At 36.5% G+C, this 25697-nt stretch overlaps 1 protein-coding gene across 7 annotated transcripts in view; it reads right to left on the bottom strand.

Moving 5' to 3' along the window:
* The window catches only part of scrib (scribble planar cell polarity protein), a 1177936-nt gene that overhangs the window by 515270 nt on the left and 636969 nt on the right, over window positions 1–25697 (bottom strand). For all 7 annotated transcript variants that reach the window (XM_090386364.1, XM_090386369.1, XM_090386366.1 and 4 more), the window contains exons 24-25: window positions 16795–16905; window positions 3772–3834 (exon numbers count right to left, since the gene is read on the bottom strand). In XM_090386364.1, coding sequence (XP_090242490.1) covers window positions 3772–3834; window positions 16795–16905 — 174 coding nt within the window. The remainder of the gene's footprint in view (window positions 1–3771; window positions 3835–16794; window positions 16906–25697) is intronic.

Genomic DNA, 25697 nt, shown 5'->3' with positions numbered 1-25697 from the left:
GTTTATTTTGGATTTAAATTGTTCCTTTTAACTTGATTCGTACTTCATTTGGTTAGTCCGTTGCTTATGTTTACTTCCTTAGAGGAGGTGTGTGTCTATGGAACAGCCACTATACTGCAGACCAATATACCAGACACGACTGGTCTCAAAGAAATACATATGAACCAAGAATGAGTAGTGTGCAGCATGTTCCATTTGTGGATCCCACAAAGATTTTCCTGCTCCCTTTCCACATTAAAGTTAGCCTAATCAAGAATTTTGTGAAAGGAATGGTTGGGATGAGTTTGGGAGGATTTCGGTACTTAAGTAAGAAATTTCAAAGGATCAATGTGTGAAAGTGAAAGAGGGAATCTCTGTGGGGCTTCAAATATGAGAGCTTCTGCAAGATGAAAGTTCTGAAAAATACCTTAATGCATTAGAATTAAAAGCATAGTAGGCTTTCAAATGGTTTATGGAAACCTTTTGGGTATCCATAGGTCTCCCACATACAAAGATGAGTTCAAAGACTGCTTGATGGATATAATGAAATGGGATGTTGTTTGCCACTAAAATTTCATTTCTTGTATTTGCATTTTGACATCTTTCCTAAACAGCTTGGCATAGTGTGTGACAAACAAATGGGAAAGGATTCCATCAAGACTTTAAGTCAACAAAAAATCTCTAACAGGTTTCTGAAGCAAACACAAAAACTAGCAGACTACAGCTGGATGTCACACTACGACATTCCGTACAGTGTACGAAAGGGAAATTATCTTTCAAGCATTTTTAAATCATAGATATATATTTTTTATAACGGTGTATTATTTTAACCATGTATATAAAGTGTATTGGGTTTAAATTGTAAAAGTGATAAAAATGTAATTATAACCACGTGTTTTGTAATGAAATAGTCTTAATGAGACACTTTTATTACCTGCTTAATTAAAGAGATCTTTTTACTTTATCATATAATCACCTCATTCATTAACTTGTACTGATACTATCAGTAGTCATATTACAAAAACTACTGGTGCTAGAAAAAACCGAGAATATATTTGAAATCAATGAGAAAAACTGATTTAGAAAAGTGTCTTTAGATCTTTTTGTTGACCAGTATGATTTGTCTAATCCTTCCTCAAATTTATTTAAACTATCCACTACAATACCAGATGGATGTTTGTTCCAACAAACAATTACTCTCTGGCTGAAAGAAAATTTTCAATTTTTTCTGCAACAATCCCCCCCCCCCCCCAATTTATGTCCCTTTATGCATCTCATCTGAGAAAGCATAAAGATGTCATCACCAATTAGTTTACTCAATCCATTTGAACCCTTAAATATTTCAAATCAGGTTTTCTCACGGGTGACTGGTTTTCAAGTGCCGCAATCCACAGAACTGATGTCTTTAATGGTAAGAATACCCTTTTATGTCCTTCCTTGACCAATCTTGTTGATGTTCTGTGCACTCATTCCAATAGTTCCACATCTTTCTTAAAATGAGGTTTCCAGATCTACATGTGATATCCAATGAGCAGCCTAACATTGCTATATACAATGGGATAATCACCTCCTTGTTTGTTGGCAAAATTGCTGTATTTCACTGAAACCTAGCAGCTTGTCATCTGTACTGCTCAGAGAACTTCATGTTATCTATTAAATGAGAGTCATGATTATTAATGAATGCTGTATGTTTTGTGATTTATATTAAAGGAGGCAGCAAAGGAAGTAAGCAAACCCTTAGCCATAATTATGAGAGCTTCCTTGGACTCAGGGGAGGTACCCATAGACTGGAGATGTGCAAATGTGACCCCAATTCACAAAGGAGGATCAAAGGCTGACACAAGTAATTATAGACCTGTGGGGTTAACTTCTGTTCCAGGAAAGTTAATGGAGGCACTGGTTAAAGAAGCACTGCAGGATCATTTAGACAAGACTTCAGTTAAAGCTCGGACACAGCATGGTTTTGTTAAAGGGAAGTCTTGCCTGACCAATTTGATATTATGATGCAGTCACAAAGGAACTGGATACAAAAAATAATTTTGATATCATATATTTGGATCTTAGAAAGGCTTTTGATACTGTTGCACATGGAAGACTGCTGCAGAAATTGGAGCAGTTGGCATTGGAGGAAAATTGTTGCTATGGATAAAGGGATGGTTGAGGGGGAGAAGACAGAGAGTGGTAATCAATGGACACTGCTCATCGTGGACTAATGTTATTAGTGGAGTCCCTCAGGGCTCAGTGTTGGGTCCATTATTGTTTTTTGTATTTATAAATGATATTGATGATGGTATATGAAGCTTAATGTCCAAGTTTGCAGACGATACAAAGGTTGGCAGGGTTGTCAAGGACACTACTGACACTATGCTGCTGCAACAGGATCTGGAAAGGTTGAGCAGATGGGCTGAGAGGTGGCAAATGAAGTTTAACATTGACAAATGTAAAGTACTACACATGGGAAACAGCAACCCCAGAGCAACGTATCAACTGTGTGGTACTACACTGACAGTGGTAGAGAATGAAAGGGACTTGGGGGTGGTTGTGCAGGCAGATATGAAGTTCTCTGAGCAGTGCAGACGGGCTACAACAGTAGCTCATGGAGTATTGTCAATGATATACAGGAATTTTTCCAGCAGGGATAAGGAGGTGATTATTCCCTTGTATAAGGCAATGGTCAGGCCACACCTGGAGTACTGTATACAGGTCTGGAGGCCTCATTTGAAGAAGGATGTAGAGCTGCTGGAACGAGTACAGAGAAGGGCAACAAGATTAGTGAATGGAACAAAGGGTTGCTCTTACGAAGAAAGGCTTAAGTTTTGCAAATTACAGTCTGGAGACTAGGTATCGGCGAGGTGTATAAAGCCTTGAATGGTTTGAGCATGCTCAATGCTGATGGGATTCTTCTTCTAGCTCAGAATAATCACCTGAGAGGGCATAAATTCAAATTGAGGAAAGACAGATGTAGGATAGATGTGTGGAAATTTGCCTTTAGCCAGCGGGTGGTTGGTTGGTGGAACAGACTTCCATCCCTTGTCGTTGAGGTTGATAGCCTGAATAAGTTTAAGGCTCAGCTGGACAGGTATTTTGAACGAACAGAGGGGTGAAGTGGAAGTGGGTTTTTTTTTTTTTTTTTTGGCTGATGCTGCATAAGCTTGCTTTCTTGCATCAAATGCCTCTACTAATGCTAATATAACTCAATGTGCAAGTTTGGGAAACAAAAGTCTGATTGCATTATCCCAAAGTCAGTGATTACAGAAAGGTACTTTCATGCTGATAAGGTTTTGCTTACTGTATGATGATTAAAACAATTTTCTTTTAACTCTTACAGTTTACATTTGAATTGGCCTAGTACATCATGTTGGGAACAAAGGCTGTACTGATTCTTCTGAATTTCAATGCATTTTTTGGGATAAGATAAGAAGTGTAAGTACAAATAAGTGTAATTTTGTATCAGTAAATTTTTTTTAAATGTAAAGCAATCAAATCATGGTAGTTATTTTACATTCATATAGTGTGAGCTAGCTTCCAATTTTTTCAACAACTTAAGAAATGTATTATGAATATTTTTCTGTACAGGTCAACATTTTGATTCTCTTATCAGACAGACAGTAGCACCAACAGATTTTTTAAATTTTATATTACTTACATAACCCTCTGAACTTTAAATTCTGATCTCAAATTTTAAACTTTATATACAATAAAATGCACAGTATAAAATATGACACAGTCTGATAAATTGATTAGAGAAATTTATTTTCTAGAGAATGTGCAAAAGAAATTTCAATACATTACCTTTAAAAGTCTATCACCAACTTTCAACTTTCCAGTTTTGTGAGCTGCTCCATCTGGAACAATCTGAAAAAGATTTTGTTAATTTTTATGCACAGATTTTAAAAAGTATATACACATTTTCTTACTGTCTGACTACCAACAAGATATAATGTGAAAATAGCAGTATTATTTCCTTTAATAAATATACCCTAGTCTAATAATAAGTTATGTAAATAAGTTACAAATGGTTGTCAGTTCTTATACCTCTGGGTACCTACCTGCCCACTGATGAGAGGTCAAATAGCATTGAAAAGATTCCATCTGGGTGATGGCACCCAACTATCTATGTTATCTATGTTACGAATTGCCTTGTAGATGTTACATTTTTTCCACCTGTCAATTAACTGAAATTAACTGTTGAAATTATTATTAGCCATATGGTGCAAGGAAGACTGAGGCTTATACACCAGGCAAAAAAAATTCTTGAGTTACCCCGAGAGAGAAAGACGTAGAAAGGAATCACCAAGAAAGGTAAGAATGATGATATCCAGCTCAGGACCCTGAGTGTGCCAAGACCATACTCACCAGATGTGAGCCCCTGGGGTCAATGTTTGCCTTGACTGTGGCTATTACTCCTTGATCTATAGGCTGCACAACTAATGTTGTGTTTGGAGGTAGGAATTCAATTTGAGTTGGAAAATCACTAAGTAATTCCAAATTAAGAGGATGACCAGGAGGTTATCTAACATTATACAGTAAAGTTCTAGGTTCAACACCAATATTAGAGCAATAATCTTTAACCGATGGACAAAAATAATTTTTGAACCAGTCTGCAAAATTTGTTGCATTACCCAAGCTTTATGGCTGCTCTTCCAAATAATGGGAAGAGAATTTTTATTGTTCTTATAGATGTGCATGCAACGTGGATTTTCAGAATGATAGATAACAAGTAGTTTCATTATAAAATCTCCTGTCACACTGCAGCCTAAAAGAATCATAACATGATCTTTAGCAGCTTTAAAACCAGATGTAACTTTTTTCTTCTCGAGAAATAAATGTTCGTGATGGCATCCACTTCCAAAAAAGACAGCATGATAGATAACAAGTGGTTTCATTTTAAAATCTCCTGTTGCCCTGCAGTCTACAAGAATCATAACATGATCTTTAGCAGCTGTAAAACCGGATGCAACCTTTCCTTCTCGTGAAATAAATAATAAATGTTTGCGATGGCATCTGCTTCCAAAAAAGACCAGTTTTGTCAAAATTAAAAATTAAATTTGGTGGGTACTTTTTTCCCCAATTGATTCTTGAAATTTGTTGACAAATTCATCAACGCTTTTTATGTTGGCACTTGCCGATTCTCCTGTTATTCTTAAATTGTGCAAATTTGCTTGCTTTCTGAATCAATCGAACCATCCCTTGCTGGCTGAAAATGTTGGAATTTCATGAATTATCCTAGAGTTTATTTTTAAACTTGTCATACAGACTGAGAGCCTTATTCATTATTATTTGTGTGTGGGCTAGTTTTTATCGATTTTTGATTTAAATCTTCGATCCACACAATTAACAATTTTTCCAACTCTCGGATGGTTTCATCTGAGAATGGGTGATTTTATTTGCCAAGAAGGGAGTAACATTTTTACCCACTTCTTGTTCTTATTGATGACTTGCTTAATTTAAATTCATGTGCAATGTCAATAATCTTAAATCCGGACTTGAGTTTATGTATGATTTTTACCTTTGTATTCAAATTGATAACAGCATGCCTCTTTTTATGTGCTGGTGTATCCTCATTGTTGTGACTTTCCTTTGCCAGTCTTATTGACATGTTTAATAAGGGTGAAAATTAAACCTGTAATAAATTATTTATGTGTGGAAACAAAAGCATCGGAAGTGTATCGAACCGACGTTTATGTACCTCTGCTTTTAAAGTTTGTCTTGAAATCAGCAACGAATTTGGAACTTGTCGACATCAGGTTATGTGCTTTGTATACGACACATGTGCGCAGCAACACACTGAACAGGGGTCAGCAAACTACCGTTCACATAACAAAGCTGGCCTACCTGTCCATTTTTGTACGGCCCGTTTACCCAAGTGTTTGGGCCGTATGGTGTGCAATCGTCGCTTTGTGCTTCTGCTCGCTGCTCCTTCACAATTGGTAATTTAATTGTGTTTTGAGTGCCACGCATTTCATAGTATAGCAAACATATACATGTAACAATATTCACTGATGTAAAAACTCGTGATACATTCACAGCACGATGAAATGTGTGCATCGAAGATTTAAATCAAAAATCGATACGGTCAACATGCAGATAATATTGAATAAGGCTCTCAGTCTGTCAAGACACTATAAATTACCACTGCATGAAGGAGCGGTGAACAGCAGCACAAAGCGATCATTGTGCAAAGTAAGGCCCGAACACTTGGGGAAACGAGTCATACAAAAATGGATGGGCGGGCTGGGTTTGTTACATGAACAGTAGTTGCTGACCCCTTGTATAGACAGTGGTATAATATATATATATATGTAGTGGTGGGAAAAACCATGTAAAACCAAATCCATGTAAATCGGGGGGTTATCTGAATATTTTACAGGCATGGGAGTTCGGAGTAGCACAAACCAAGTGCAACTGTCTGATATTGGAGGGAGATATAACATTTTTCCCTCACTGAAAGAAGTCTGTATCATAAGAGGCATAAACATAGATCCAAGGTGGAACAAGTGCAGTTTTGTCCCAAAAAACATTATTTAAATTGACATTCCAAGTCTGAACAAACTCTTTAATCTGGTGGGTTTTCGTGTGGATTACTATCATGGAAGAAATCCCACTGAGTATTATACAGATACTCACAACAGGCATGTGGAAGGCTAGCAGCACAGAGAAGCAGTAATGCTGAAGGTGTGGTGAAGGACCACACACTTCTATATAAAGACTTTGGAGAAGTTCTAAAAGCTCCCATGGCAGTCCTTACAGCACTATGCTTGATAACGTTTGACCACTGTAAAGTAGTGCTCCTCGCAGAGTCATATACCGGGCAACCATAATCTAGGCATGAACAGATTAAAGTTTTGTAAAGATGCAGTAAAGTATACCTATCAGTGACATGGACGAGACTGATCAAAGTATGGATTACTATCATAGAAGGAATCCCACTGAGTATTATAGATACTCACAACAGGCATGATGGAAGGCTCTGGATCTTAGCAGAATAGAGAAGCAGTAATGCTTTTCTATGAAGGTGTGGTTCGTACTCATTTACAAACTACTTGACTAAAGTAGTCAAGTAGTTCGTAAATGAGTAATACAAGCTTCAAAATGTAGCTTGCTGTCTAATATCAGTGCAAGAAATATTACAGTATTAACAAGTGGGATTGGAGTATTGTTTATTTGTAGTTCATGCGGAAAGTCCATCACTTGCAAAAGTGAGTGGTGACAAATTTCTTTTCTGCTAGTTGATATCCATTGCAGGATTCTATTTTGGCTATGGCAAGTTGGAGGAGCCATTCAACAGTGTTCATATTTTGACACTGACAGGAAATGTTAAGGATGCATACATGTAAGCTCCAACAATTTTTGGGATATCTCATGTCATGCTGCTAACTCAAATTGCAAATAAAGTTGCGCTAAGTATCTATTCCCATAGGTTGCCTTCCTCCTGAATATGAGATGTAGACAGTATATTTTGATATCAGACCTGAAAAGAACACAGACACAAGAAATTTTAAATTCTTTTGGGCAAATCGCCCCTTAGCCCTAGATGGTAAAGATCCATAAGGTAGTGTCAAATGTCTTTTCAATATCTAAGATTACTAGATGATTCATGACAAAGGCAATGCGGATATGAGATGCAGCTTTGATGAGTACGTTCAAGGTCGATATGTTCTTAACAAAGTCACACAGATGATCTGTCAGGAGATTCTGTGATTCCAGGATTAATGCAAGCCTAGTATGAATCATTCTTTAATAAAAAATTTTATCTGTGCAGCTCATAAGAAATACTGGCCTATAATTTGAACCAAACAAGGGTTTTTGCCTGGTTTTGGTAAGGTGATAATGAAAGAATGGCATCAGAAAGAAGGCATTTTCAGATAAGATCCAACTATAGAAAATCAACAGGGTACACAAGCCCTCCAAGTAATTGTTACAGCATAACATTTTGAATGTCATCTGTACCTGCAGCACTATTTAAAGGTCTATTTAATGATTCTTTAAGTTCTATTAATGCAAAGGATTGGCTACAGGAGTGAAGTGCGGGAGAAGTTAATTGTATATCATTATGCATATGTTTTAAGGAGGCATAAGCAGAGATGAACTGTAGAGAACAATTCTGCTAGTACATTAGCTATTTTTTCAGGAGCAGAAAGGTCTTTCCCTATTCAGTCAGGTACTTGAGAGGGTGGTGGAAATAATTTGCCATTTAGCATCTGTATTCTTCTTCAGATGAATCATGTGTTGGTGTCTTTGGTGACAGTTGAGGTAAATGCAATCCACAAATTACATTTCACTTTCTGCCTAATTAGCATTACCATATGATGCAAGAAAGCAAGCTGATACAACAGCAGGCAAAAAAAAAAAAAAAAAAATACAAGGAAAATTTCTACACATCTATTCTGCAACTGTCCTTAATTTGAATTTATGCCCTCTGAAGTGTGTAATCTGAGCAAGGGAAGAATCAGATTACTTATAAAGGCTTAAGTTCTGCAATTTGCAGTAAGACCATGTATTTGTTCTCCTCACTGAGGCGCCCCCGTAGCCAGGTGGGAAGGAGCAGCAGTGTGTAGCACACGTTTCTTGATTAGACCGGGGTTCGAGCCAGCCACCACCAAATACGGAGGATGCGGAAAGGTCAGGGAATGACCCCTGGAGCAATATGGCCTTAGTTGCTAATGCTCCTAAAAAAAAAAAAAAAAAAAAAAACCAAATCTCCTCACCAATCCTTTGCTACTCTCTATACCAATTCCAGCAGCTCTACGTGCTTTGTAAAATTAGGCACCCAGACCTGTTTGCAGTAATCAAAGTATGGCCTGACCATTGCCTTATACAAAGGGATAATCATCTTGTTATCTCTATTAGCAAAATTCCTGGATATCACTGACAAGATCCCATAAACTTCTCTAGCAGCCTGTCTGCACTGCTCAGAAAACTTCATATCTGACTACACAATTACCCTCAGGTCTTTTTTATTCTCCACTACCCTGAGTGTACCAACTGAGAAGTGTACCAACACACACACACACACACACACACACACACACACACACACACACACACACACACACACACACACACACACACTTCTCTGGGGTTACTGCTACCCATATGCAGTATTGTGCATTTGTCAATGTTAAACTTCAGTTGCCACCTCTCAGAACAACTTTTGGTTGGTTGTTGTGGGGGTTGTATAAGCTGCTTTGGCTATAATGCGCCTATTCATTTATTATATAAATAAATCAGATATTCTCGTATGGTTAGAAAAATCTGTAATCAAAAAAAGATTAAAAACTCCAGTTTTCTTGAAGAAATTAAAAAACTCTGAAAGATCTGCTTTGTCACCAATCAGATTCTCTAGCGTTACTGGTTTACGAAGATTAACCAGTGATATCAAGGTTGAGGTTCTGTCTTCTTTATTGTAGGGGCAGTCAATCAGAATTATCCTAATGCAGTAATAACACTATGCATTGGTTATGCCAATGTTTCTCAACCGTTTCGTTGTTGCAGCACTGTTTTAAAGATGCTAAAATTTTGCTGCACACTACAATACTCATATTTACAAATGGGGAGTTATTTCTGTTGTGTATGTTTAACAATACACTTATTATTTGTGTAGATGTAGTACTAGGATTCGAAATGTGATGTCGCATTGACTCCCAGAAGGTGCATTCATAAACCAACGTTTTGTTTAAATTAATTTTTATTATAAAACTTGGATTTATTAATTTTTTTTATTTGTATTGGTATTGAGAAACACTGGGTTATACTATGAAGTTTATGTTATTCAATATATATAGTTCACTATCAAGCTTATGGTGTATGTATTTCATATCTCCTACCAAGTGTACACTATATGTATTCCATATTTATGAGAGCCATATTTAGCCATAATTATGAGAGCTTCCTTGGACTCAGGGGAGGTACCCATAGACTGGAAATGTGCAAATGTGACCCCAATTCACAAAGGAAGATCAAAGGCTGACACAAGCAATTATAGACCTGTGAGCTTAACTTCTGTTCCAGGAAAATTAATGGAGGCACTGGTTAAAGAAGCACTGCAGGATCATTTAGACAAGACTTCAGTTATAGCTCGGACACAGCATGGTTTTGTTAAGGGGAAGTCTTGCCTGACCAATTTGATTGGATACTATGATGCAGTCACAAAAGAACTGGATGCAGGGAATAGCTTTGATATTATATACTTGGATCTTAGAAAGGCTTTTGATACTGTTGCACATGGAAGACTGCTACACAAATTGTGACATTGGAGGCAAATTGCTGCTATGGATAAAGGGGTGGTTGAGGGGGAGAAGACAGAGAGTGGTAATCAATGGACACTGCTCATCGTGGACTAATGTTATTAGTGGAGTCCCTCAGGGCTCAGTGTTGGGTCCATTATTGTTTTCTGTATTTATAAATGATATTAAAGGTTGGCAGGGTTGTCAAGGACACTACTGACACTATGCTGCTGCAACAGGATCTGGAAAGGTTGAGCAGATGGGCTGAGAGGTGGCAAATGAAGTTTAACATTGACAAATGTAAAGTACTACACATGGGAAACAGCAACCCCAGAGCAACGTATCAACTGTGTGGTACTACACTGACAGTGGTAGAGAATGAAAGGGACTTGGGGGTGGTTGTGCAGGCAGATATGAAGTTCTCTGAGCAGTGCAGACGGGCTGCAAGAGTTGCTCAGGGAGTATTGTCAATGATATACAGGAATTTTTCCAGCAGGGATAAGGAGGTAATTATTCCCTTGTATAAGGCAATGGTCAGGCCACACCTAGAGTACTGTATACAGGTCTGGAGGCCTCATTTGAAGAAGGATGTAGAGCTGCTGGAACGAGTACAGAGAAGGGCAACAAGATTAGTGAATGGAACAAAGGGGTGCTCTTACGAAGAAAGGCTTAAGTTTTGCAAATTACAGTGTCTGGAGACTAGGCACCAGTGAGGTGATCTGATAGAGGTGTATAAAGCCTTGAATGGTTTGAGCATGCTTAATGCTGATGGGATTCTTCTTCTAGCTCAGAATAATCACCTGAGAGAGCATAAATTCAAATTGAGGAAAGACAGATGTAGGATAGACGTGCGGAAATTTGCCTTTAGCCAGCGGGTGGTTGGTTGGTTGGTGGAACAGACTTCCATCCCTTGTCGTGGAGGTTGATAGCCTAAATAAGTTTAAGGCTCAGCTGGACAGGTATTTTGAACGAACAGAGGGGTGAAGTGGAAGTGGGGTTTTTTTTTTTTTTTTTGGCTGATGCTGCATAAGCTTGCTTTCTTGCATCAAATGCCTCTACTAATGCTAATGCTAATATCTCCTATCAAGTTCAAGTTATATGTATTACTCTACAACGTTACATTTGTAAATTACAAGTAATTATAATAGATAATAAATTTAACTATCTACCACTAACCTAGGTGATTCATACTCTAGAGTGACCTATTTGCGATACTATATCTACGCCAAATCACTGATACTATAAGTTCTATAAATATTAATGTTGTACGTTACGGACTATGTGATAAAGTTAAGTTATGAAGTGATATAAATTATAGTTTACAAGCCTCTTGTGATACTGATTATACTGTTACAAAGCTACACAGAAACCATCAGTATCTGCTATATCTAAATCTGAATACTAGAATGGTGGCAAAATTCAAACGTTCTTATCGATACAACACAAGGCAGAGGTCGACTGTAGTTTTTTTAAGCAATTACAAGGGCAAAGTAAAGAAGAAATACACCAAATTAATCAGGAAATCACAAAGAAATACTACACTAATAATTTCTGCAAACCATGGCCAGGAGTTTCACTCCTCTGTTGGCCATGCATCTCCATAACCAGGATGTTAGTTTTCCCTGTGTCTGCAATGCTATACAAGCCTTCTGTCTTGACATGGGATCAGCACCATCCATGTGTGGTTTTACCTATGACCTTTACTCCTCTTCTCCTGGGGGATGGCCTCTCAAGTACACCCTTCCCCACTCTATCCCCCTTTTCTGTCTGAGTGGATGTTTCCACCTCCTTCTGCCCTCTCCTTCACTACTCTAGGGATCCCTTTCCCTATAACCTTTCCTTCCCCTACTCTTCTTGCTGGTAGACAAATCCAACCCTTTTTAATACCCCCCCCATCAGGATGGGCATCTATTTTCAGGGGTTCCCAAATGCCACTTCTTTTCCACTTCCATTTTTCCTCCTCTCTTTTTTTTTTGGGCCTTCCCTGGGAAGCTCAGGCAACCAAAGGTTCGGCCGGCCAGAGTATTTCTTCCTAATAACCCACTCTGCCACCCCATGGTGAAGGATGGTAACTAGGGTTTTGTAGCCTCCACAGATCCCTAGGCTTCATTATTTGATGAACAACAAACACTTCACAAACACTCAATAACTCGCACTATCTGGCCTTTACAGAGTTCTGTACACATCCCAAAAACCAATTGTGGAGAACCCCTGGTGCACTAGTCAAATTACACTATACTATATTCTACACTACTAATTTTAAATCAAAATTAAGAGAAAACAATAATTTGAAATCAATAAATAAAGTTCCACTTAGAGGCTCCCGAAAAAATACGTAGTCACTAGCTTTAAGTCTTCTACGAGGAATTAAATTATTTGTAGTATGGTATTTACAGAAATTATTTCAAGGAAGAGTTTTTTTCTCTTGTTTGGAATTAAATCAATCCATATTTCACCAGTGATATGTTTAGGATTTTAGAATGGAAGCATTAGCTGCAGCCAGAACCTAATTGATTACATAAATAGTTATATCATCAATAGGTTGTTGCTGAACATAAAGTCTGTATTAATATTAGTAATGGCCATATAGTGCAAAGAATCCTAAGGATTCCTTGCACTATATGGCCATTACTAATATTGCTAATTAGTATTGCTAATACTAATTATGCTGCATCAAGCCAAAAAAAAAAAAAAATAAATAAATAAAAATTAAATACAATAATAAAATAAATAATGATAAGAGAAAGGAAATAGACAACCTATGCATTTCTTTCCTCCCGTAGGTAACTATCCAGCTGACCTTTGAATTTCCTAAAACTCTCAGCCTCTACCACCCTAGGTAATTTATTCCAGTAATTCATATCTCCTGGTTAAAATAAAACTTCCTGCAATCCAGTCTAAACATCTCTCCCTGTAACTTTAATTTATGGCCTAGTTCTAGAATCATTTATAGCTGTAAAAATTTCATTCTCATTCATTCACATCCACACTTGGAATTTTCACACAGAAATCAAGCATGGGCTAACAATAGCCTTATATAATGGGATTATGTTGTCCTTATCTCTACTAGAAAATGTTCGATAAATTATCGATAGGACACCATGGGCCTTCCTTGCAACCTGTCTACAATGCTTGGAGAACTTCATTCCTGACCATATTGTAACTCCCAAGTCCCTTTCTTCCACTACTGAATTTAGTTCAACTCCACCAAGTGTATCAGTTATTTTGGAGTTACTGTTCCCCAGGTGTTAAAACCTTGCACTTTATTGGATTAAAGCATAGCAGCCACTTTTCTGACCATCCCTGAAGTCAATCTAGATCACTCTGAAGAAACTCTGCTTGGCAGTGATCATTAATTACTACCAATCTTTATATCATCTGCAAATTTAGACATTGCACCCTATATCCCTTCATCGATGTAATTTAAGAAAATAAAAAACAACATTGGTCCCAACACTGATCCTTAGGGGAACCCCACTTCTTACATTAACACAATCTAAGGAATAACCATTAACATAACCCTCTTCCTCCCGCTCTGAAGCCATCCTGCTATCCATCTAAGGATTTTCCCTGCGATTCCAACCTGTTTCAGCTTATTTCAGCTCATGTGGGATTGAGTCAAATGCTTTGCTTTGCTGAAATCCAAATAAACAATATTGAAACTATTCCCTACATCCAGCTCATGAGTGATGCTGTTAAAATAGCTAACTAGATTTGTTAAACACGATTTTCCCTTAACAAAACCATGCTGTGTATCCTTCAGAATTCCTATCCAAATTATCCTGAATTCTAACCTTGATCATTGCCTCCATGATTTTTACTACTACTGAAGTTAGACAATGGTCGGTAATTTCACACTACACTCTTAGAACAAAACAGATGTTGGATGACATTCCTGTCATTATGATCAATCTTTCACTAGGATAATGTAAAAGGAAGACAGTCTCCTGTAAGTAAAGAATTTATCACAGAGAAGTGAATACACTTTGCCTCTTTTTTCTTTTTCTTTTTTTTGTTAGTTGTTGGCGCATCAGCTTCTGTGGCCATAATGCACCTCCCAAAGTTTTTTCACTACTCTGATCCAAGCCCGAGGTGTGATTCAAATCTGCGATCTTTGGGTTGCCAGGCAGGTACTTTACCCACCTGGCTAGCCCGGTTTGCACACTTTACCTCCCATGTGAGTGAAGGGAGGAGAGAAGGGGAACAGACAGAAAGATCAATGGCAGTAAATGTATGAGTAAGCAAGCAAGTGTAAGAAGGTGCTAGTTTCCAAATTTAGAGGAGAGAGGTCATCGTCATCAGTGAACATATGCTCTATGACATGTTCCCTTTTTAATGTCAATACTATCCCAAAGAACATTATGTCCATTTAAATCCCGAACTCATCAGAAAGGAAAGGCAAATAACAGTCTGTTACATCTATTTGCCACTTGGGACTGACATTCATTGGAGAGGCCTTGATGATCTTGTTAATAAGAATTATCAAGATCATAACTTTTTTTTTTTTGTTTGTTATTGGCACATTGGCTTCTGTGGCCATAATGCACCTCCCAAAGTTTTTGTATTTTCTACTCTGATCCAAGCCCGAGGCGGGATTCGAACCTGCGACCTTTGGGTTGCCAGGTAGGCACTTTACCCACCCGGCTAGCCCGGTCGGCAGATCATAACATAACAATATCATCAGGGCCTCTCCAGCAGATGTCAGTCCCAAGTGGCAAATACATGAAACAGACTTATGAAAACCCAAATGTAGTGAATTGCTACTGTCTCTATGCTAGTTGCAAATAGCAGTCTGAAATAGGGCTCGTTTCTCCACAAGGATAGCAACACCTCTGTGAGCAGGGACTTATGACCAATAGTATGGTTATGTGTAGTGGGGTTTCCTGTAAGCAAAAGCAGACTGGTTCATGCTTTTGCAGGAGTGCCTTGATGCCTTCAGTATTTTTTACCAGGATTCCCAATTCCTCTGTAGGAATTTAGCTAATATTTGGGCTTGGTGGATCATCTGGTTGGCTTCTGAAGTGTTGAGGGCTTATTTTCCTCAGCCTCAGGTTTTTATTTTTTTTAACTGTCCTATAGATTTCTTCCTCAGCAAAGAGTTCCAAAACTGATTTACCAAGTACCTCCTTAGTTCAGACATCCATTTTTTTTTTTTTTTTTTTTTTTTTTTGGCACTTGGGTTTACTGTAGTGTTACTTGACTGCTGGAGAACTAGGAGGTTCTAATATTTGGGTTGCAGCTGACTGAGCTTTCTGTGTGAGTTTTTGAGAACTCACACAGGAAATAACAGGAAATGGATGTAAATGACTATTTTGGTGGTATACTTTGTATCCTAGTGAAATACTTCTTTGTTTTCAGAATATGTTGCCTTATTGCTATTTACTGGTTTCACTGCTTTTCTTGACATCTGGTACAAAATGTTCATCCTGCTTTAATTCTCTGCATTTCTTTTTCTTCCACCTCTAGTATGCTCATGAATATTATGCAGGGTGCTTTCCTTATCAACTGAGACAGTGGGTTTTGCAGCCAAACGTAATTTCATATTCCTTTTCACCACACTAAGTGCATGCAAGTGCACCATGGCATTTGTGTGTGTCCATATTTTTGACACTTAAAGCATCTCAAAAAGGATTGAAAATATATGGTCATATTGGGCAGTGCAAGTGTGCAATGATAGAATTAGGGGACATTCCCATAGTAGAATGAGGTTTATGGTTGGGACTAGATCCCCATCCCTATGTACAAACATTCATTTTGCAGCTGTCTCTCCTTGCAATTTTAGCTCTGAACACATCTCTTCAGACACTTCAAGGATATCTCATCCAGAGATCATGCTCAGAATATATTCAACATCTTGTGGGGGTGTTATTATAGTTGGCATACTCCCAATGAAGGTGGCTCAAATGAGCAGTTCAGAGTGCTTCTCACAATTTGTTTCAACAATTATGTCTTCAAAATGCAAATGTTTTAGAGTTAGGGAAGACTTCTAACCTTTCCACACCTTGCTAGACAAAGAAGTGACATTTTACCAATGGGCTTTTCACCAGATGAGTGAATTATCAGGTACCTAGGTGGTGGACCTGACAGGGTTTCAGTTCTGGGGTTCCTTGCTGAGGTGAAGATGTACATTTCGCTGACATTATTTTAGTACGAACTGTGTTGGAGTCCAGAAGAAAAGTTTAGATCAAGATTCATATTAGTTTTTATTTTACTTCAGTGCTACCAACAAAGGAGTCCAAGGGGATGCCCAATACTGGAAAAGCAACGAACATGTCTGGGAGTGGTACACCAGGGTAACCCAAGCAATATACCCACACATCCAGAAATTATGGTATTTAGGTTAAAGGCTAACAAGGCAAAACAGAACTGGACTGTATATTTCATTTGTAGAGTCAATAATTTTCTGTTAACTTTGATAACAAGGTGAAAAGAATTAAAATAGTAAATTCCATGCTCTTTGCTGATAACAGAATATCAATCACAATTATAAGTAATACCATATAAAAAGAAGTGTAAGACAAAATAAACAAAACATTAATTTTATCAAATTATTTCAAATGTCAATAAATGTATTTCTTTTTATTCTCACCCTAGAAATGAATATTCCAGGATCGCCCCACCCAAAGGGATGACAAGTATGATCAGTGCCTCCAATTATACTTAGACCTAAAGGACCCCCAGCTTTCACCAAGGTCACCTCCTGCAAGACAATGTAAAGTTCGATTATTATTTTTTCTAAATAAGATATACATAAAATGTCAACTTAAATCCTCTAAATTTTAGAGCACTGAATGATCATAGTTTATAGATTTTTATAAACCTCCTTATTTAAACAATAGCAATATTTATTAATATGCCAATTAAAAGGTATCTTAATGCAAAAATACAAAAATGATATTTTCGTTTTAATCTTATTTTTGAATGAGATCTTTATGGGATGTGCATATGAACAAGAACCCAATACATGGTTTGTAATGTGATGCCCATTTATCAATATATTTACTGTGGTGGTTGATGAGCTGGAATAGTTTATTTCTTGATAGCCATGTTCTGCAATTTAATGAATTTGTAAATGATTTATTAACCATTAAGATACAGAAAGAAGTTTCTAACCCTGAGGCAAGAGTCAAAGAACCAACTTCATATAGTAATCGTGGCATGTGATGCAAGAAAGCAAGTGTATGAGCTTATGTAGCATCAGCCAAAAAAAAAAAAAAAAAAATTCACACAACCATTCCCTCTAAATGTTTGTCCAGTTCCTCCTCAAATTTATTTAACCTATCAACTTCCGCAAAGACAGATGGAAGTTTGTTCCAGCAATTAATCAATTTGTACAGTAGTCTTCCATGCACAACAGTGTCAAAAGCTTTCCTGAAATTCAAGTATATGATATCAAATTTATTTTTTGCATCCAGTTCCTTTGTAACCACATCATAATATTCAATCAAATTTGTCAGACAAACCCATGAAGTGTCTGAATTATTGCTGCAGTCTTGTCTAGATGATCCTGCAATGCATCTTTAACCAGCGACTCCATTATTTTACCCAGAACAGGTTAAACTAACTGGTCTGTAATTACTCGTGTCACCATTCAATCACCGTTTGTGAATTGGGGATACATTTGCACATCTGCAGTCCGTGGGGACCTCCCCTGAGTCCAAGGATGCTCTCATAATTATGGCTAAGGGTTTGCTTAGTTCCTTTGCCATCTCCTTTAATATAACTGGACAGATCCCATTCACCCCAGGTGCTTTTCTTATGTTTAACTTCAACAATTTCTCCTCCACTTTGCTTTCAGTTATTACAAAATCATTAAGCACCCTACTACAATTTGATAACTTTCTGGCATTTTCAATCCTTAATAACTCCTCATGTGTGAATGTAGATGCAAAATACTCAATTCACCTTGTTTGCTATATGAGCAAGATCATCAACAGTTGAACCATCGATATCAAGTGGACCAATCTGATTCATCCCCCTCCTTTTAGAGTTTACATAACTAAAGAAATCCTTGCTATTTTTTCTTAGCATCCTTTCCCAAAGATTTCTCGTAATCTGCCTTCGCTTGCCTAACCTCCTTTGTGACTTGATTACAGACTATCTTATATCTGCAACAGGGCTTCTGTGTCGTCTGATAATTTTTCTTCTCTGCCACGAGTCTCATTAGTTCATTTGACAACCATTTAGGCTTAAACCTTGAACAATATTTCTTAATAGGTATGAAATGTTTAGTAGCTTCCATGATTAATTCCTTGAATGCTTCCCACTTAGAAGAATTTGCTGTTGGTAACATCATCAGTTGATCCCACTGTACAGAATTTAAAAACTGTCTGTCATATTGTTAGAATACTGCAAAGATTTTCACTGCAAAACATCACCGAAAGCTATTACGCAATAAAAACTGAAAACTATGTCATAGCCAGCTAAATCTCCCCTTTCACTTGATAAGGAGAGATTTGGCAAGTTCTTTGCAAAAAAGCAAAATGGCCTTGAAGAGGTTTAATTATAAAATGATGGTTTAACAGTGCAAAAGGCACTGTTAAACCAGATCAATCTGTATAATCCTCTGATAGTTAGGAAGTTAAAATAAATATATTCATGTAGGAAAACAAAAAAAAAAAAAAAAAAAAAATACATTCATATAGCAAATCATGTAGGATTGTTAGAGTGTCTAAAGCAGAGTGCAACTTGATGGCAAGAAGATATAATGCTGTCCTAAAAATAATTAAATACCACTTCCAGAGGTCATACCTCTAGCACTTGGTGTCCAAATCATCTCATGCCACATCCCAGACAGATAAAATCTTTTTGCTGAATATAAGTTTAAAAGCATCTTCATCAAGAACTTTCACGTAACCAAGCAATTAAATTTTTGTCTCCATCTTTCCCCCCCCCCATTATATAAAGGTTTTATCATATGTAATGGAATGTTACCTGTTAAGGTAACATTTTATTAGTCAGTTAGGTAATAAAAATAATATTATAATAAATCTAAATGCAGCGATGTATAATATCATAAGAGCTTAAAATTATCTATTAAATATCAGTGGTGGAGATAGCTCTTAAATGAAAACTATGAAAATAGTGTAAGAGGCATAATTTCAACAGTATGTCATATTATGATCATTCTTCACAATGATGCCTTTTATGCTACTTTCGTAGTTTTCATTTAAGGAATATCTATGTTGTATCTAAACTGATATTTAATAGATAATTTTAAGCTCTTATAATATTATGCCTTGTTGCATTTAGATTTATTATAGTATTATCATGTACACCTTTTGGCATCTCTCATATTATAATTATTAGCCATATGGTGCAAGTAAGCCTGAGGCTTATGCTGCACCAGCCAAAAAAATATTCCCGTATTACCCTTAGAGAGAGAGAGAGAGAGAGAGAGAGAGACAGAAGTAGAAGGGAATCGCCAAGAAAGTATTGTGGGATTAACTTTACAAGTGGCTTGTCATGATTGCAATACCAGGGTACTTGCTCACCCACCGATGAAAGGCCAACAAGCCTTGAAATGGTGCTGTCTGGGTGGTAGTGGTGTGCCCACTGAGAATAAGTAACAATAGTCTTCTCTATTAGTGAAGTATTACTTATTCAAGGTACTGAAATACATGATAACATTGTGAAGGATGATCACAATATGAGATACATTTGAAATGCCTTTTACACTACTTTCGTAGTTTTCATTTAAGGGCTATCTAAGGTGTATCTACACCGATATTTAATATTTGTAAAATAACAAGAGAAGTATACCTCAATATAGTAAGTAGAACACTTCCGTATGATACTCTCCAGAAATTAAAACGAAAATCTTATATTGGAGTAACAAATAAACCGAATTAGGGTACAAGCTAAGGATAGGATACAAAATACTACCCCAACCAACAATAGTAATATCAAAAAATACTTTTTTTCTGTCCCATATGTTGAACAGTGGCACAAACAGCTTAACAGATTCTTTAAAGATACCGAATTTAAAATTGTGGCCAGGCCAATATGGAAATTACACACTATACTGAACAATCGATCAGTCCTTTCCTCATTTGCAACACAAATTAACGACCTGGTATACAACATTTCTTGCGATGATTGCAACTCGTCTTACCAAGGTTCGACGCATTTTCCTCCGAATATTCGTGTTAATCAACATGTGGCCTCAGTTCGTGCTTCTCGTTCAGAAGTGTCAGAATTAGCCTTCAGTGCCGTTAACGAAAAACATACTTTTTTATTTAATGAGGCCAAAATACTTATTGTCCAACGTAATGATACGCGACTATTAATTGTAGAAATTAAATTACACAAGAATTCTGTTAATGTTCGCCGGCCATATCTGATCTCCGTTTCTTGGGCTTTTATGCGCATGCGCGAAGACAAATAATCCCTATTTAAGTTTCATGCTCACCCCTATTTGGTAATTTTCATTCCTGTGATCACAACATATGGTCGAAAAGCATTGTCACTTTCAGGAAGGAAAATAGTTTTGCAATTTTTTTGTTAAATTCTTTTAATCTTCTTATTTTTAATTGCGTTAAATTGATTTTTAATTATTTGTTACTCTAGTGTAAGATTTTCGATTTTTTCATTTTAATTTCTGGAGAGTATCATACGGAAGTGTTCTACATACTATATTGTGGTATACTTCTCTTATTATTTTACAAATATTGATATCAACGTAGAACATATTTTTAACATTACAATCACACTATCTAACCGACATTTAATAAAAATAATATGAAATTAATATATTCCATTTGTCTCAAACTCATTGGTATATGAATGACTGCATGGACTGCTGACTGATCAAATCCTGCTAAGAGTTTTACAAGACAAATGCTTGGAAATGCATACAAAACATAACTTAGACTATGTAAAATAGATATAACTTATAAGAGATGCTAAAAAGTGTTCATTAAAAAGTGTGACTCCTCCCTGTTTCTGGGAGGAGTCACAAAAATTCATGACAATTCACTTCATATTCTGGATAACCTTCACTTTAAAGGTTTTCCAAGGCATAGAGTGGTGTGTACAAATGTATCTGGATATTGCTAGCAGAAGTATATTCAGGCATGGATAAACATCACAGCAAAGGGGGGGGGGCCCAAACTGAGCATGGTATGATGAAACGGGAAAAAAATTATCATTATGATGATTTCTGTTAAAACAAAATCATATTCTTTCTGTGATTTATGAAATGCTTGAGAGTTTTAAATGTTTTAACAACAAAACAAAATTTCTCTGAAATGTGATCCAAAGAGTTTCTGAAAAAACCTTTAGTTAACATTTTATGCTTTTACAGTAGCACTGCATAATCTTGCTTGTGAATCTTGTGAACTATGTTGTTTTCTTAAAATTTCATCCCTTGCAAGCTTCTTTTAGGGCACTGTGGTGGCTGAAAGGGTGAATTAAATAAGCACCAGGAGGTGCCTACATGGGAGGGAAATATCTGAATTCATTTGCTTCTGTTCACTCAATTTTTTTTTTAAATTTCATTATCATTTTATTAACAATTTCATTTATGTAAATTAAAGCAAACACAATAAAAATAAAATTTTCCATTAAGAAATAATAACCATCCACAATTTTTTTAAATTTTAAGGTTGCATTTTATCTGCCACAATGTGCTGGTGTGACTGATACAATATTATATTTCAGTAATTGCATCAAATTCATATTAATGAATCATTTAACTTCTTTCTTCACTTTTGTCAATGACAAAAGTGAAGAAATATGTTTGATTTTTGTATACACTCTGTAATACAAAAAGGACAATGAGATGTAATAGAATAATGATGTAATAATGCAATATAATAAAATTATTTGCTGAATACACAAATTCCAGATCTTGGCTTGCTTAGAATCGACTTAATAAAAAAAAAAACATTTTTAAAACTTTTAAGCATTTTTCTTAGTCACGATAATGAATACAACACTATAAACAAATAAGTTCCCATGAGAATAAATTTTTGCTCTGTACATAAGTTTCACTAAACAGCAATTCAGAATATCAAAATACTTTTCCACATAAGAATTAAATTAGAGTATAACACAGCATTTCCACTCTTGAACTGCAATGGAACTTAGTATTTCAAAAGTAGTTAAACAAAAATAGGAGGTAATGTTCATAAGGTAATAATAATGTAATGTACATAATGTATTACATTTCAAGCATACTGTATTTGATTTTTTACTTGATCGATGCACAGGCATGCCTCTGTATAAAGGATACCAAAGCTTTTTAAATTAAACAAAAAAAACATCAGAATGACAATGTTAATTTCATTATTACTCAATTGTTTCCTTTCAATCTATAATATTAATTGTGTTATAACCGAAGTATTTTTAACCATAAAAAATTAAAAAATTCATTTCATTTCCCCTTATTTTCATTGTTGTATAATTTATTCAGGGGCACTATCATCCAGCAACACTGATTCTCTCTTAACTTACAATGTGTTGCTAAAAATAGCTCCATCTCCCTGGTGTCCATTTTCTGACATGCACTGGCTTCACTACCTTTCCACAGTGACACCCTCTACAGCAAAACTAGTTAGTTTTACTATATTATTGTGAATTTCAGTGCACCTACATATAAAGTATGCCAAGCAGAGTACATCTAAACCCCAGTATTAGAATCTATAAGACAGCACCAAGCATTATTTGAAGGCTGAGAAAACAGAAAATACTCAATGACCATAGACATAAATTTCTATAGATTATAATTTTCAGAAAATACATGTGTAGGAAGGTTTTTCTTTGGGGGGGAAAAGGAAGGATTAAAAGGGATAAATGGAGAAGAAGAAAAATTAGTTCTGCGGGATTGGAGTTGGCCAGTAAAAGGATGCCTGACTTGTGGCCACATGTCTGGACTGATGAGAGTGAGAGAGAGAGGTGGGGAATAAAGATGCCAATTCAGAAAGAATAATGCCCATGGAAGTATCTATAGAAAAAGCAAGCAGCAGAACTGAATGTCTATGAGACAGAGAGACCTTCTAACAGATGGGGGTAGGGGGTTCATCAATTAATTTGACTGCCATTTTTGAACAGAGTCTAGACACTTGAAAGAGATTCTGGCGGTAACATCTCAGTATATGGGAACAATATTGCTGGAACAGACATCCATATGTCACTGTGGAAGTTGACAGCTTAAATAAATTCAAGGACGGCTAGGAAAACTTTTGGAGTGAATGGATGGGTGAAATGGGAAGTTTTTTTTATGGCTGATGCTATATAAGCTTGCTTCCTTGCATCAATATGCCTCTACTAATGCTAATATTCCATGACATGATTTGAAATTTCTGCAGAGTGAGCAGTTGTTTGCCAAGAGAAAAAATTAAAATCCAGTTATTTTTTTATTTGGAGGAAATAATATTTTTAATGTGCTTATGGCAAGAGATATTACAAGTCAGGGTAATTCCTAATAAAGATATATGAGCTTCTTGTTCAGAAATCCGAGTGTCATCAAAGATGAGCATAAGAGAAGTAGTCATTATTATTTTTATTTATTTATTTTTTTTTGTGAGAAATAAGACAGGACTGGGATTCAGAAAGTTACCTTCACCCATTGGAGAATTAACAAAGCTACATTTAATCCTTCGGTCATCACATGGATAACAACAGTCATCCATAATATTTAAAACTGTTGCCTATGAATGGTGTATGCAACTGCAGAGTGTAGTTCTCACCTTCCAATCATACTAATAGTTTCTGCGTGATTTGAGATCGTTTGTTGATGAGCAGGTTAAGTAATTTGGGCTTTTAAACTGAACTAGGGTAACATAGAGGTCATCCACACAACCACTTTTGTCATATCAGTGTGCAATCACACAGTTATTTTAGTTGCATCTCATTATTATTTAGGTATCAGCTTTGATTCCAGACTCCAACATTTCTATTTACCATGTAGTCACACAGCTATTTTAAGGACAGGCAGATGTTGCCTCTTCTATTTTATTTTTTTTGAGAACCCTAAACATGAAATGCATGAGAACCTATAGTATTGAGTATCATGTATGGGCTGAGGGTTGAGAAGAGACAAGATACTTGCTGACACAAGACTTGAATTTTCATAGATTGTACTTTTTTGGAAATACATGTGAAGGAAGTTCATTCTATAAAACAGATGTAGTAGGCATAAATGAGGAAGAGAAAAAGTGGGTTTTCTGGGTATGGAGTTTGACAGTGAATGGATGCTGAATGTTAGCAGAATATGTTTGGTTTGGAAGAAAGTGGTGGAATTACAGATTCCCATTCAGAAGAAGTGCCATGAAAGTATCTATAGAAAAGGCATGTTGCGGAAACTGAACATCTGAGACAGAAAATGGAAGGAACTTTCTAAAAAATGGGTCATTATTTTACCTGGCACTCTTGAACAGTCAAGAGGCTTGAGAATGGTTTTAGAGGCACCACATCAGCCATGTGAACAATATTCCATGATAGAGTGGATTTGAGATTTATTGAGCGTAAGTGCTTGTTTAGAAGGAAAGTAATATTGTCACCTGTGCATCAGAAAAACTGGGTTTTCAAAAAAGAAAACCCAGTTTTTCTAATGAACAGGTGACAATATTTGTGATGGGTTTATGCCAAGAGAAAGATTATAAGTCGGGATAATCCTTGTCTAGAAATCTAAATGTCATCAAGGATGAGCATAAGAGAGACTGATTGTGCAGGACAAGGTTTCTCAAACTGGAAGGTACAATGTAGTGTGCTATCATCGGCAAAATTATGGACAGGATTTCAGGTCCATGGAAGAGAGTGTTTATACAAAAGGAAAAGAGTGGGAGAAAGAACTGAACCTTGGGGCAACCTTCTATTAATTCAGAAAGAGCAAAATTAAGTCCAATGGGATGATAATAGGAAGAGAGGGATTTGTTATTCTATTTTTGGAACTGGCTGGATATGAACAAATTTCCAAGCAGAACGAAAAACACCAGTGGGAAAAGGTATAAAAAAGGTGACAACTGGAGCAAGCTCAGGAGCACAGGTTTTGAGAACAAGTAGAGAGAAACAGTCAGGACCAGGAGCTTTCTTAGCATCAATATTGTTTAGAATCTTTCTAACATCCTATTGGAAGACCAATAATACAGGTGGTTTAACAAGATCACCTATACAAGAGTTTGAAGAAGAGCATGATGCTAGTAAGTCAGCTTTGTCTTCAGTTGAGAATGCAATAGAACTATCTGGTTGTAAGAGAGAGAGGTGGGAGTATGGCTGGACAGAAGTTGTAACCAAAAGTTTTGGAAAGAGAGAAGAATGTCTGATTACCATTTGAACAAGAAGCAAGTTTTCTACTCTTAGCCTGTTTAAAATAGTCTGGACTGATTTATCAATAAGCTTTAAAACTCTAAGCTTTAGCAGAAAATGAAGCTGAAGACTTCAACATAAGTCTTCAACACTGTGACATGCTACATTCTTAGCTTGAACAGCTTTAGCACATTTATGGGAAATCAAGGTTTAGAGAGGCTAGGGCTTGTTAACTGGGAGTCT

This window comes from Mastigoproctus giganteus, chromosome 12 (assembly GCF_048544385.1).
Source record: "Mastigoproctus giganteus isolate SK-2022 chromosome 12, ASM4854438v1, whole genome shotgun sequence".
Taxonomy (NCBI): domain Eukaryota; kingdom Metazoa; phylum Arthropoda; class Arachnida; order Uropygi; family Thelyphonidae; genus Mastigoproctus; species Mastigoproctus giganteus.
Note: the sequence above shows the minus strand (reverse complement) of the source record. Positions and strands in the feature narration are given on the sequence as shown.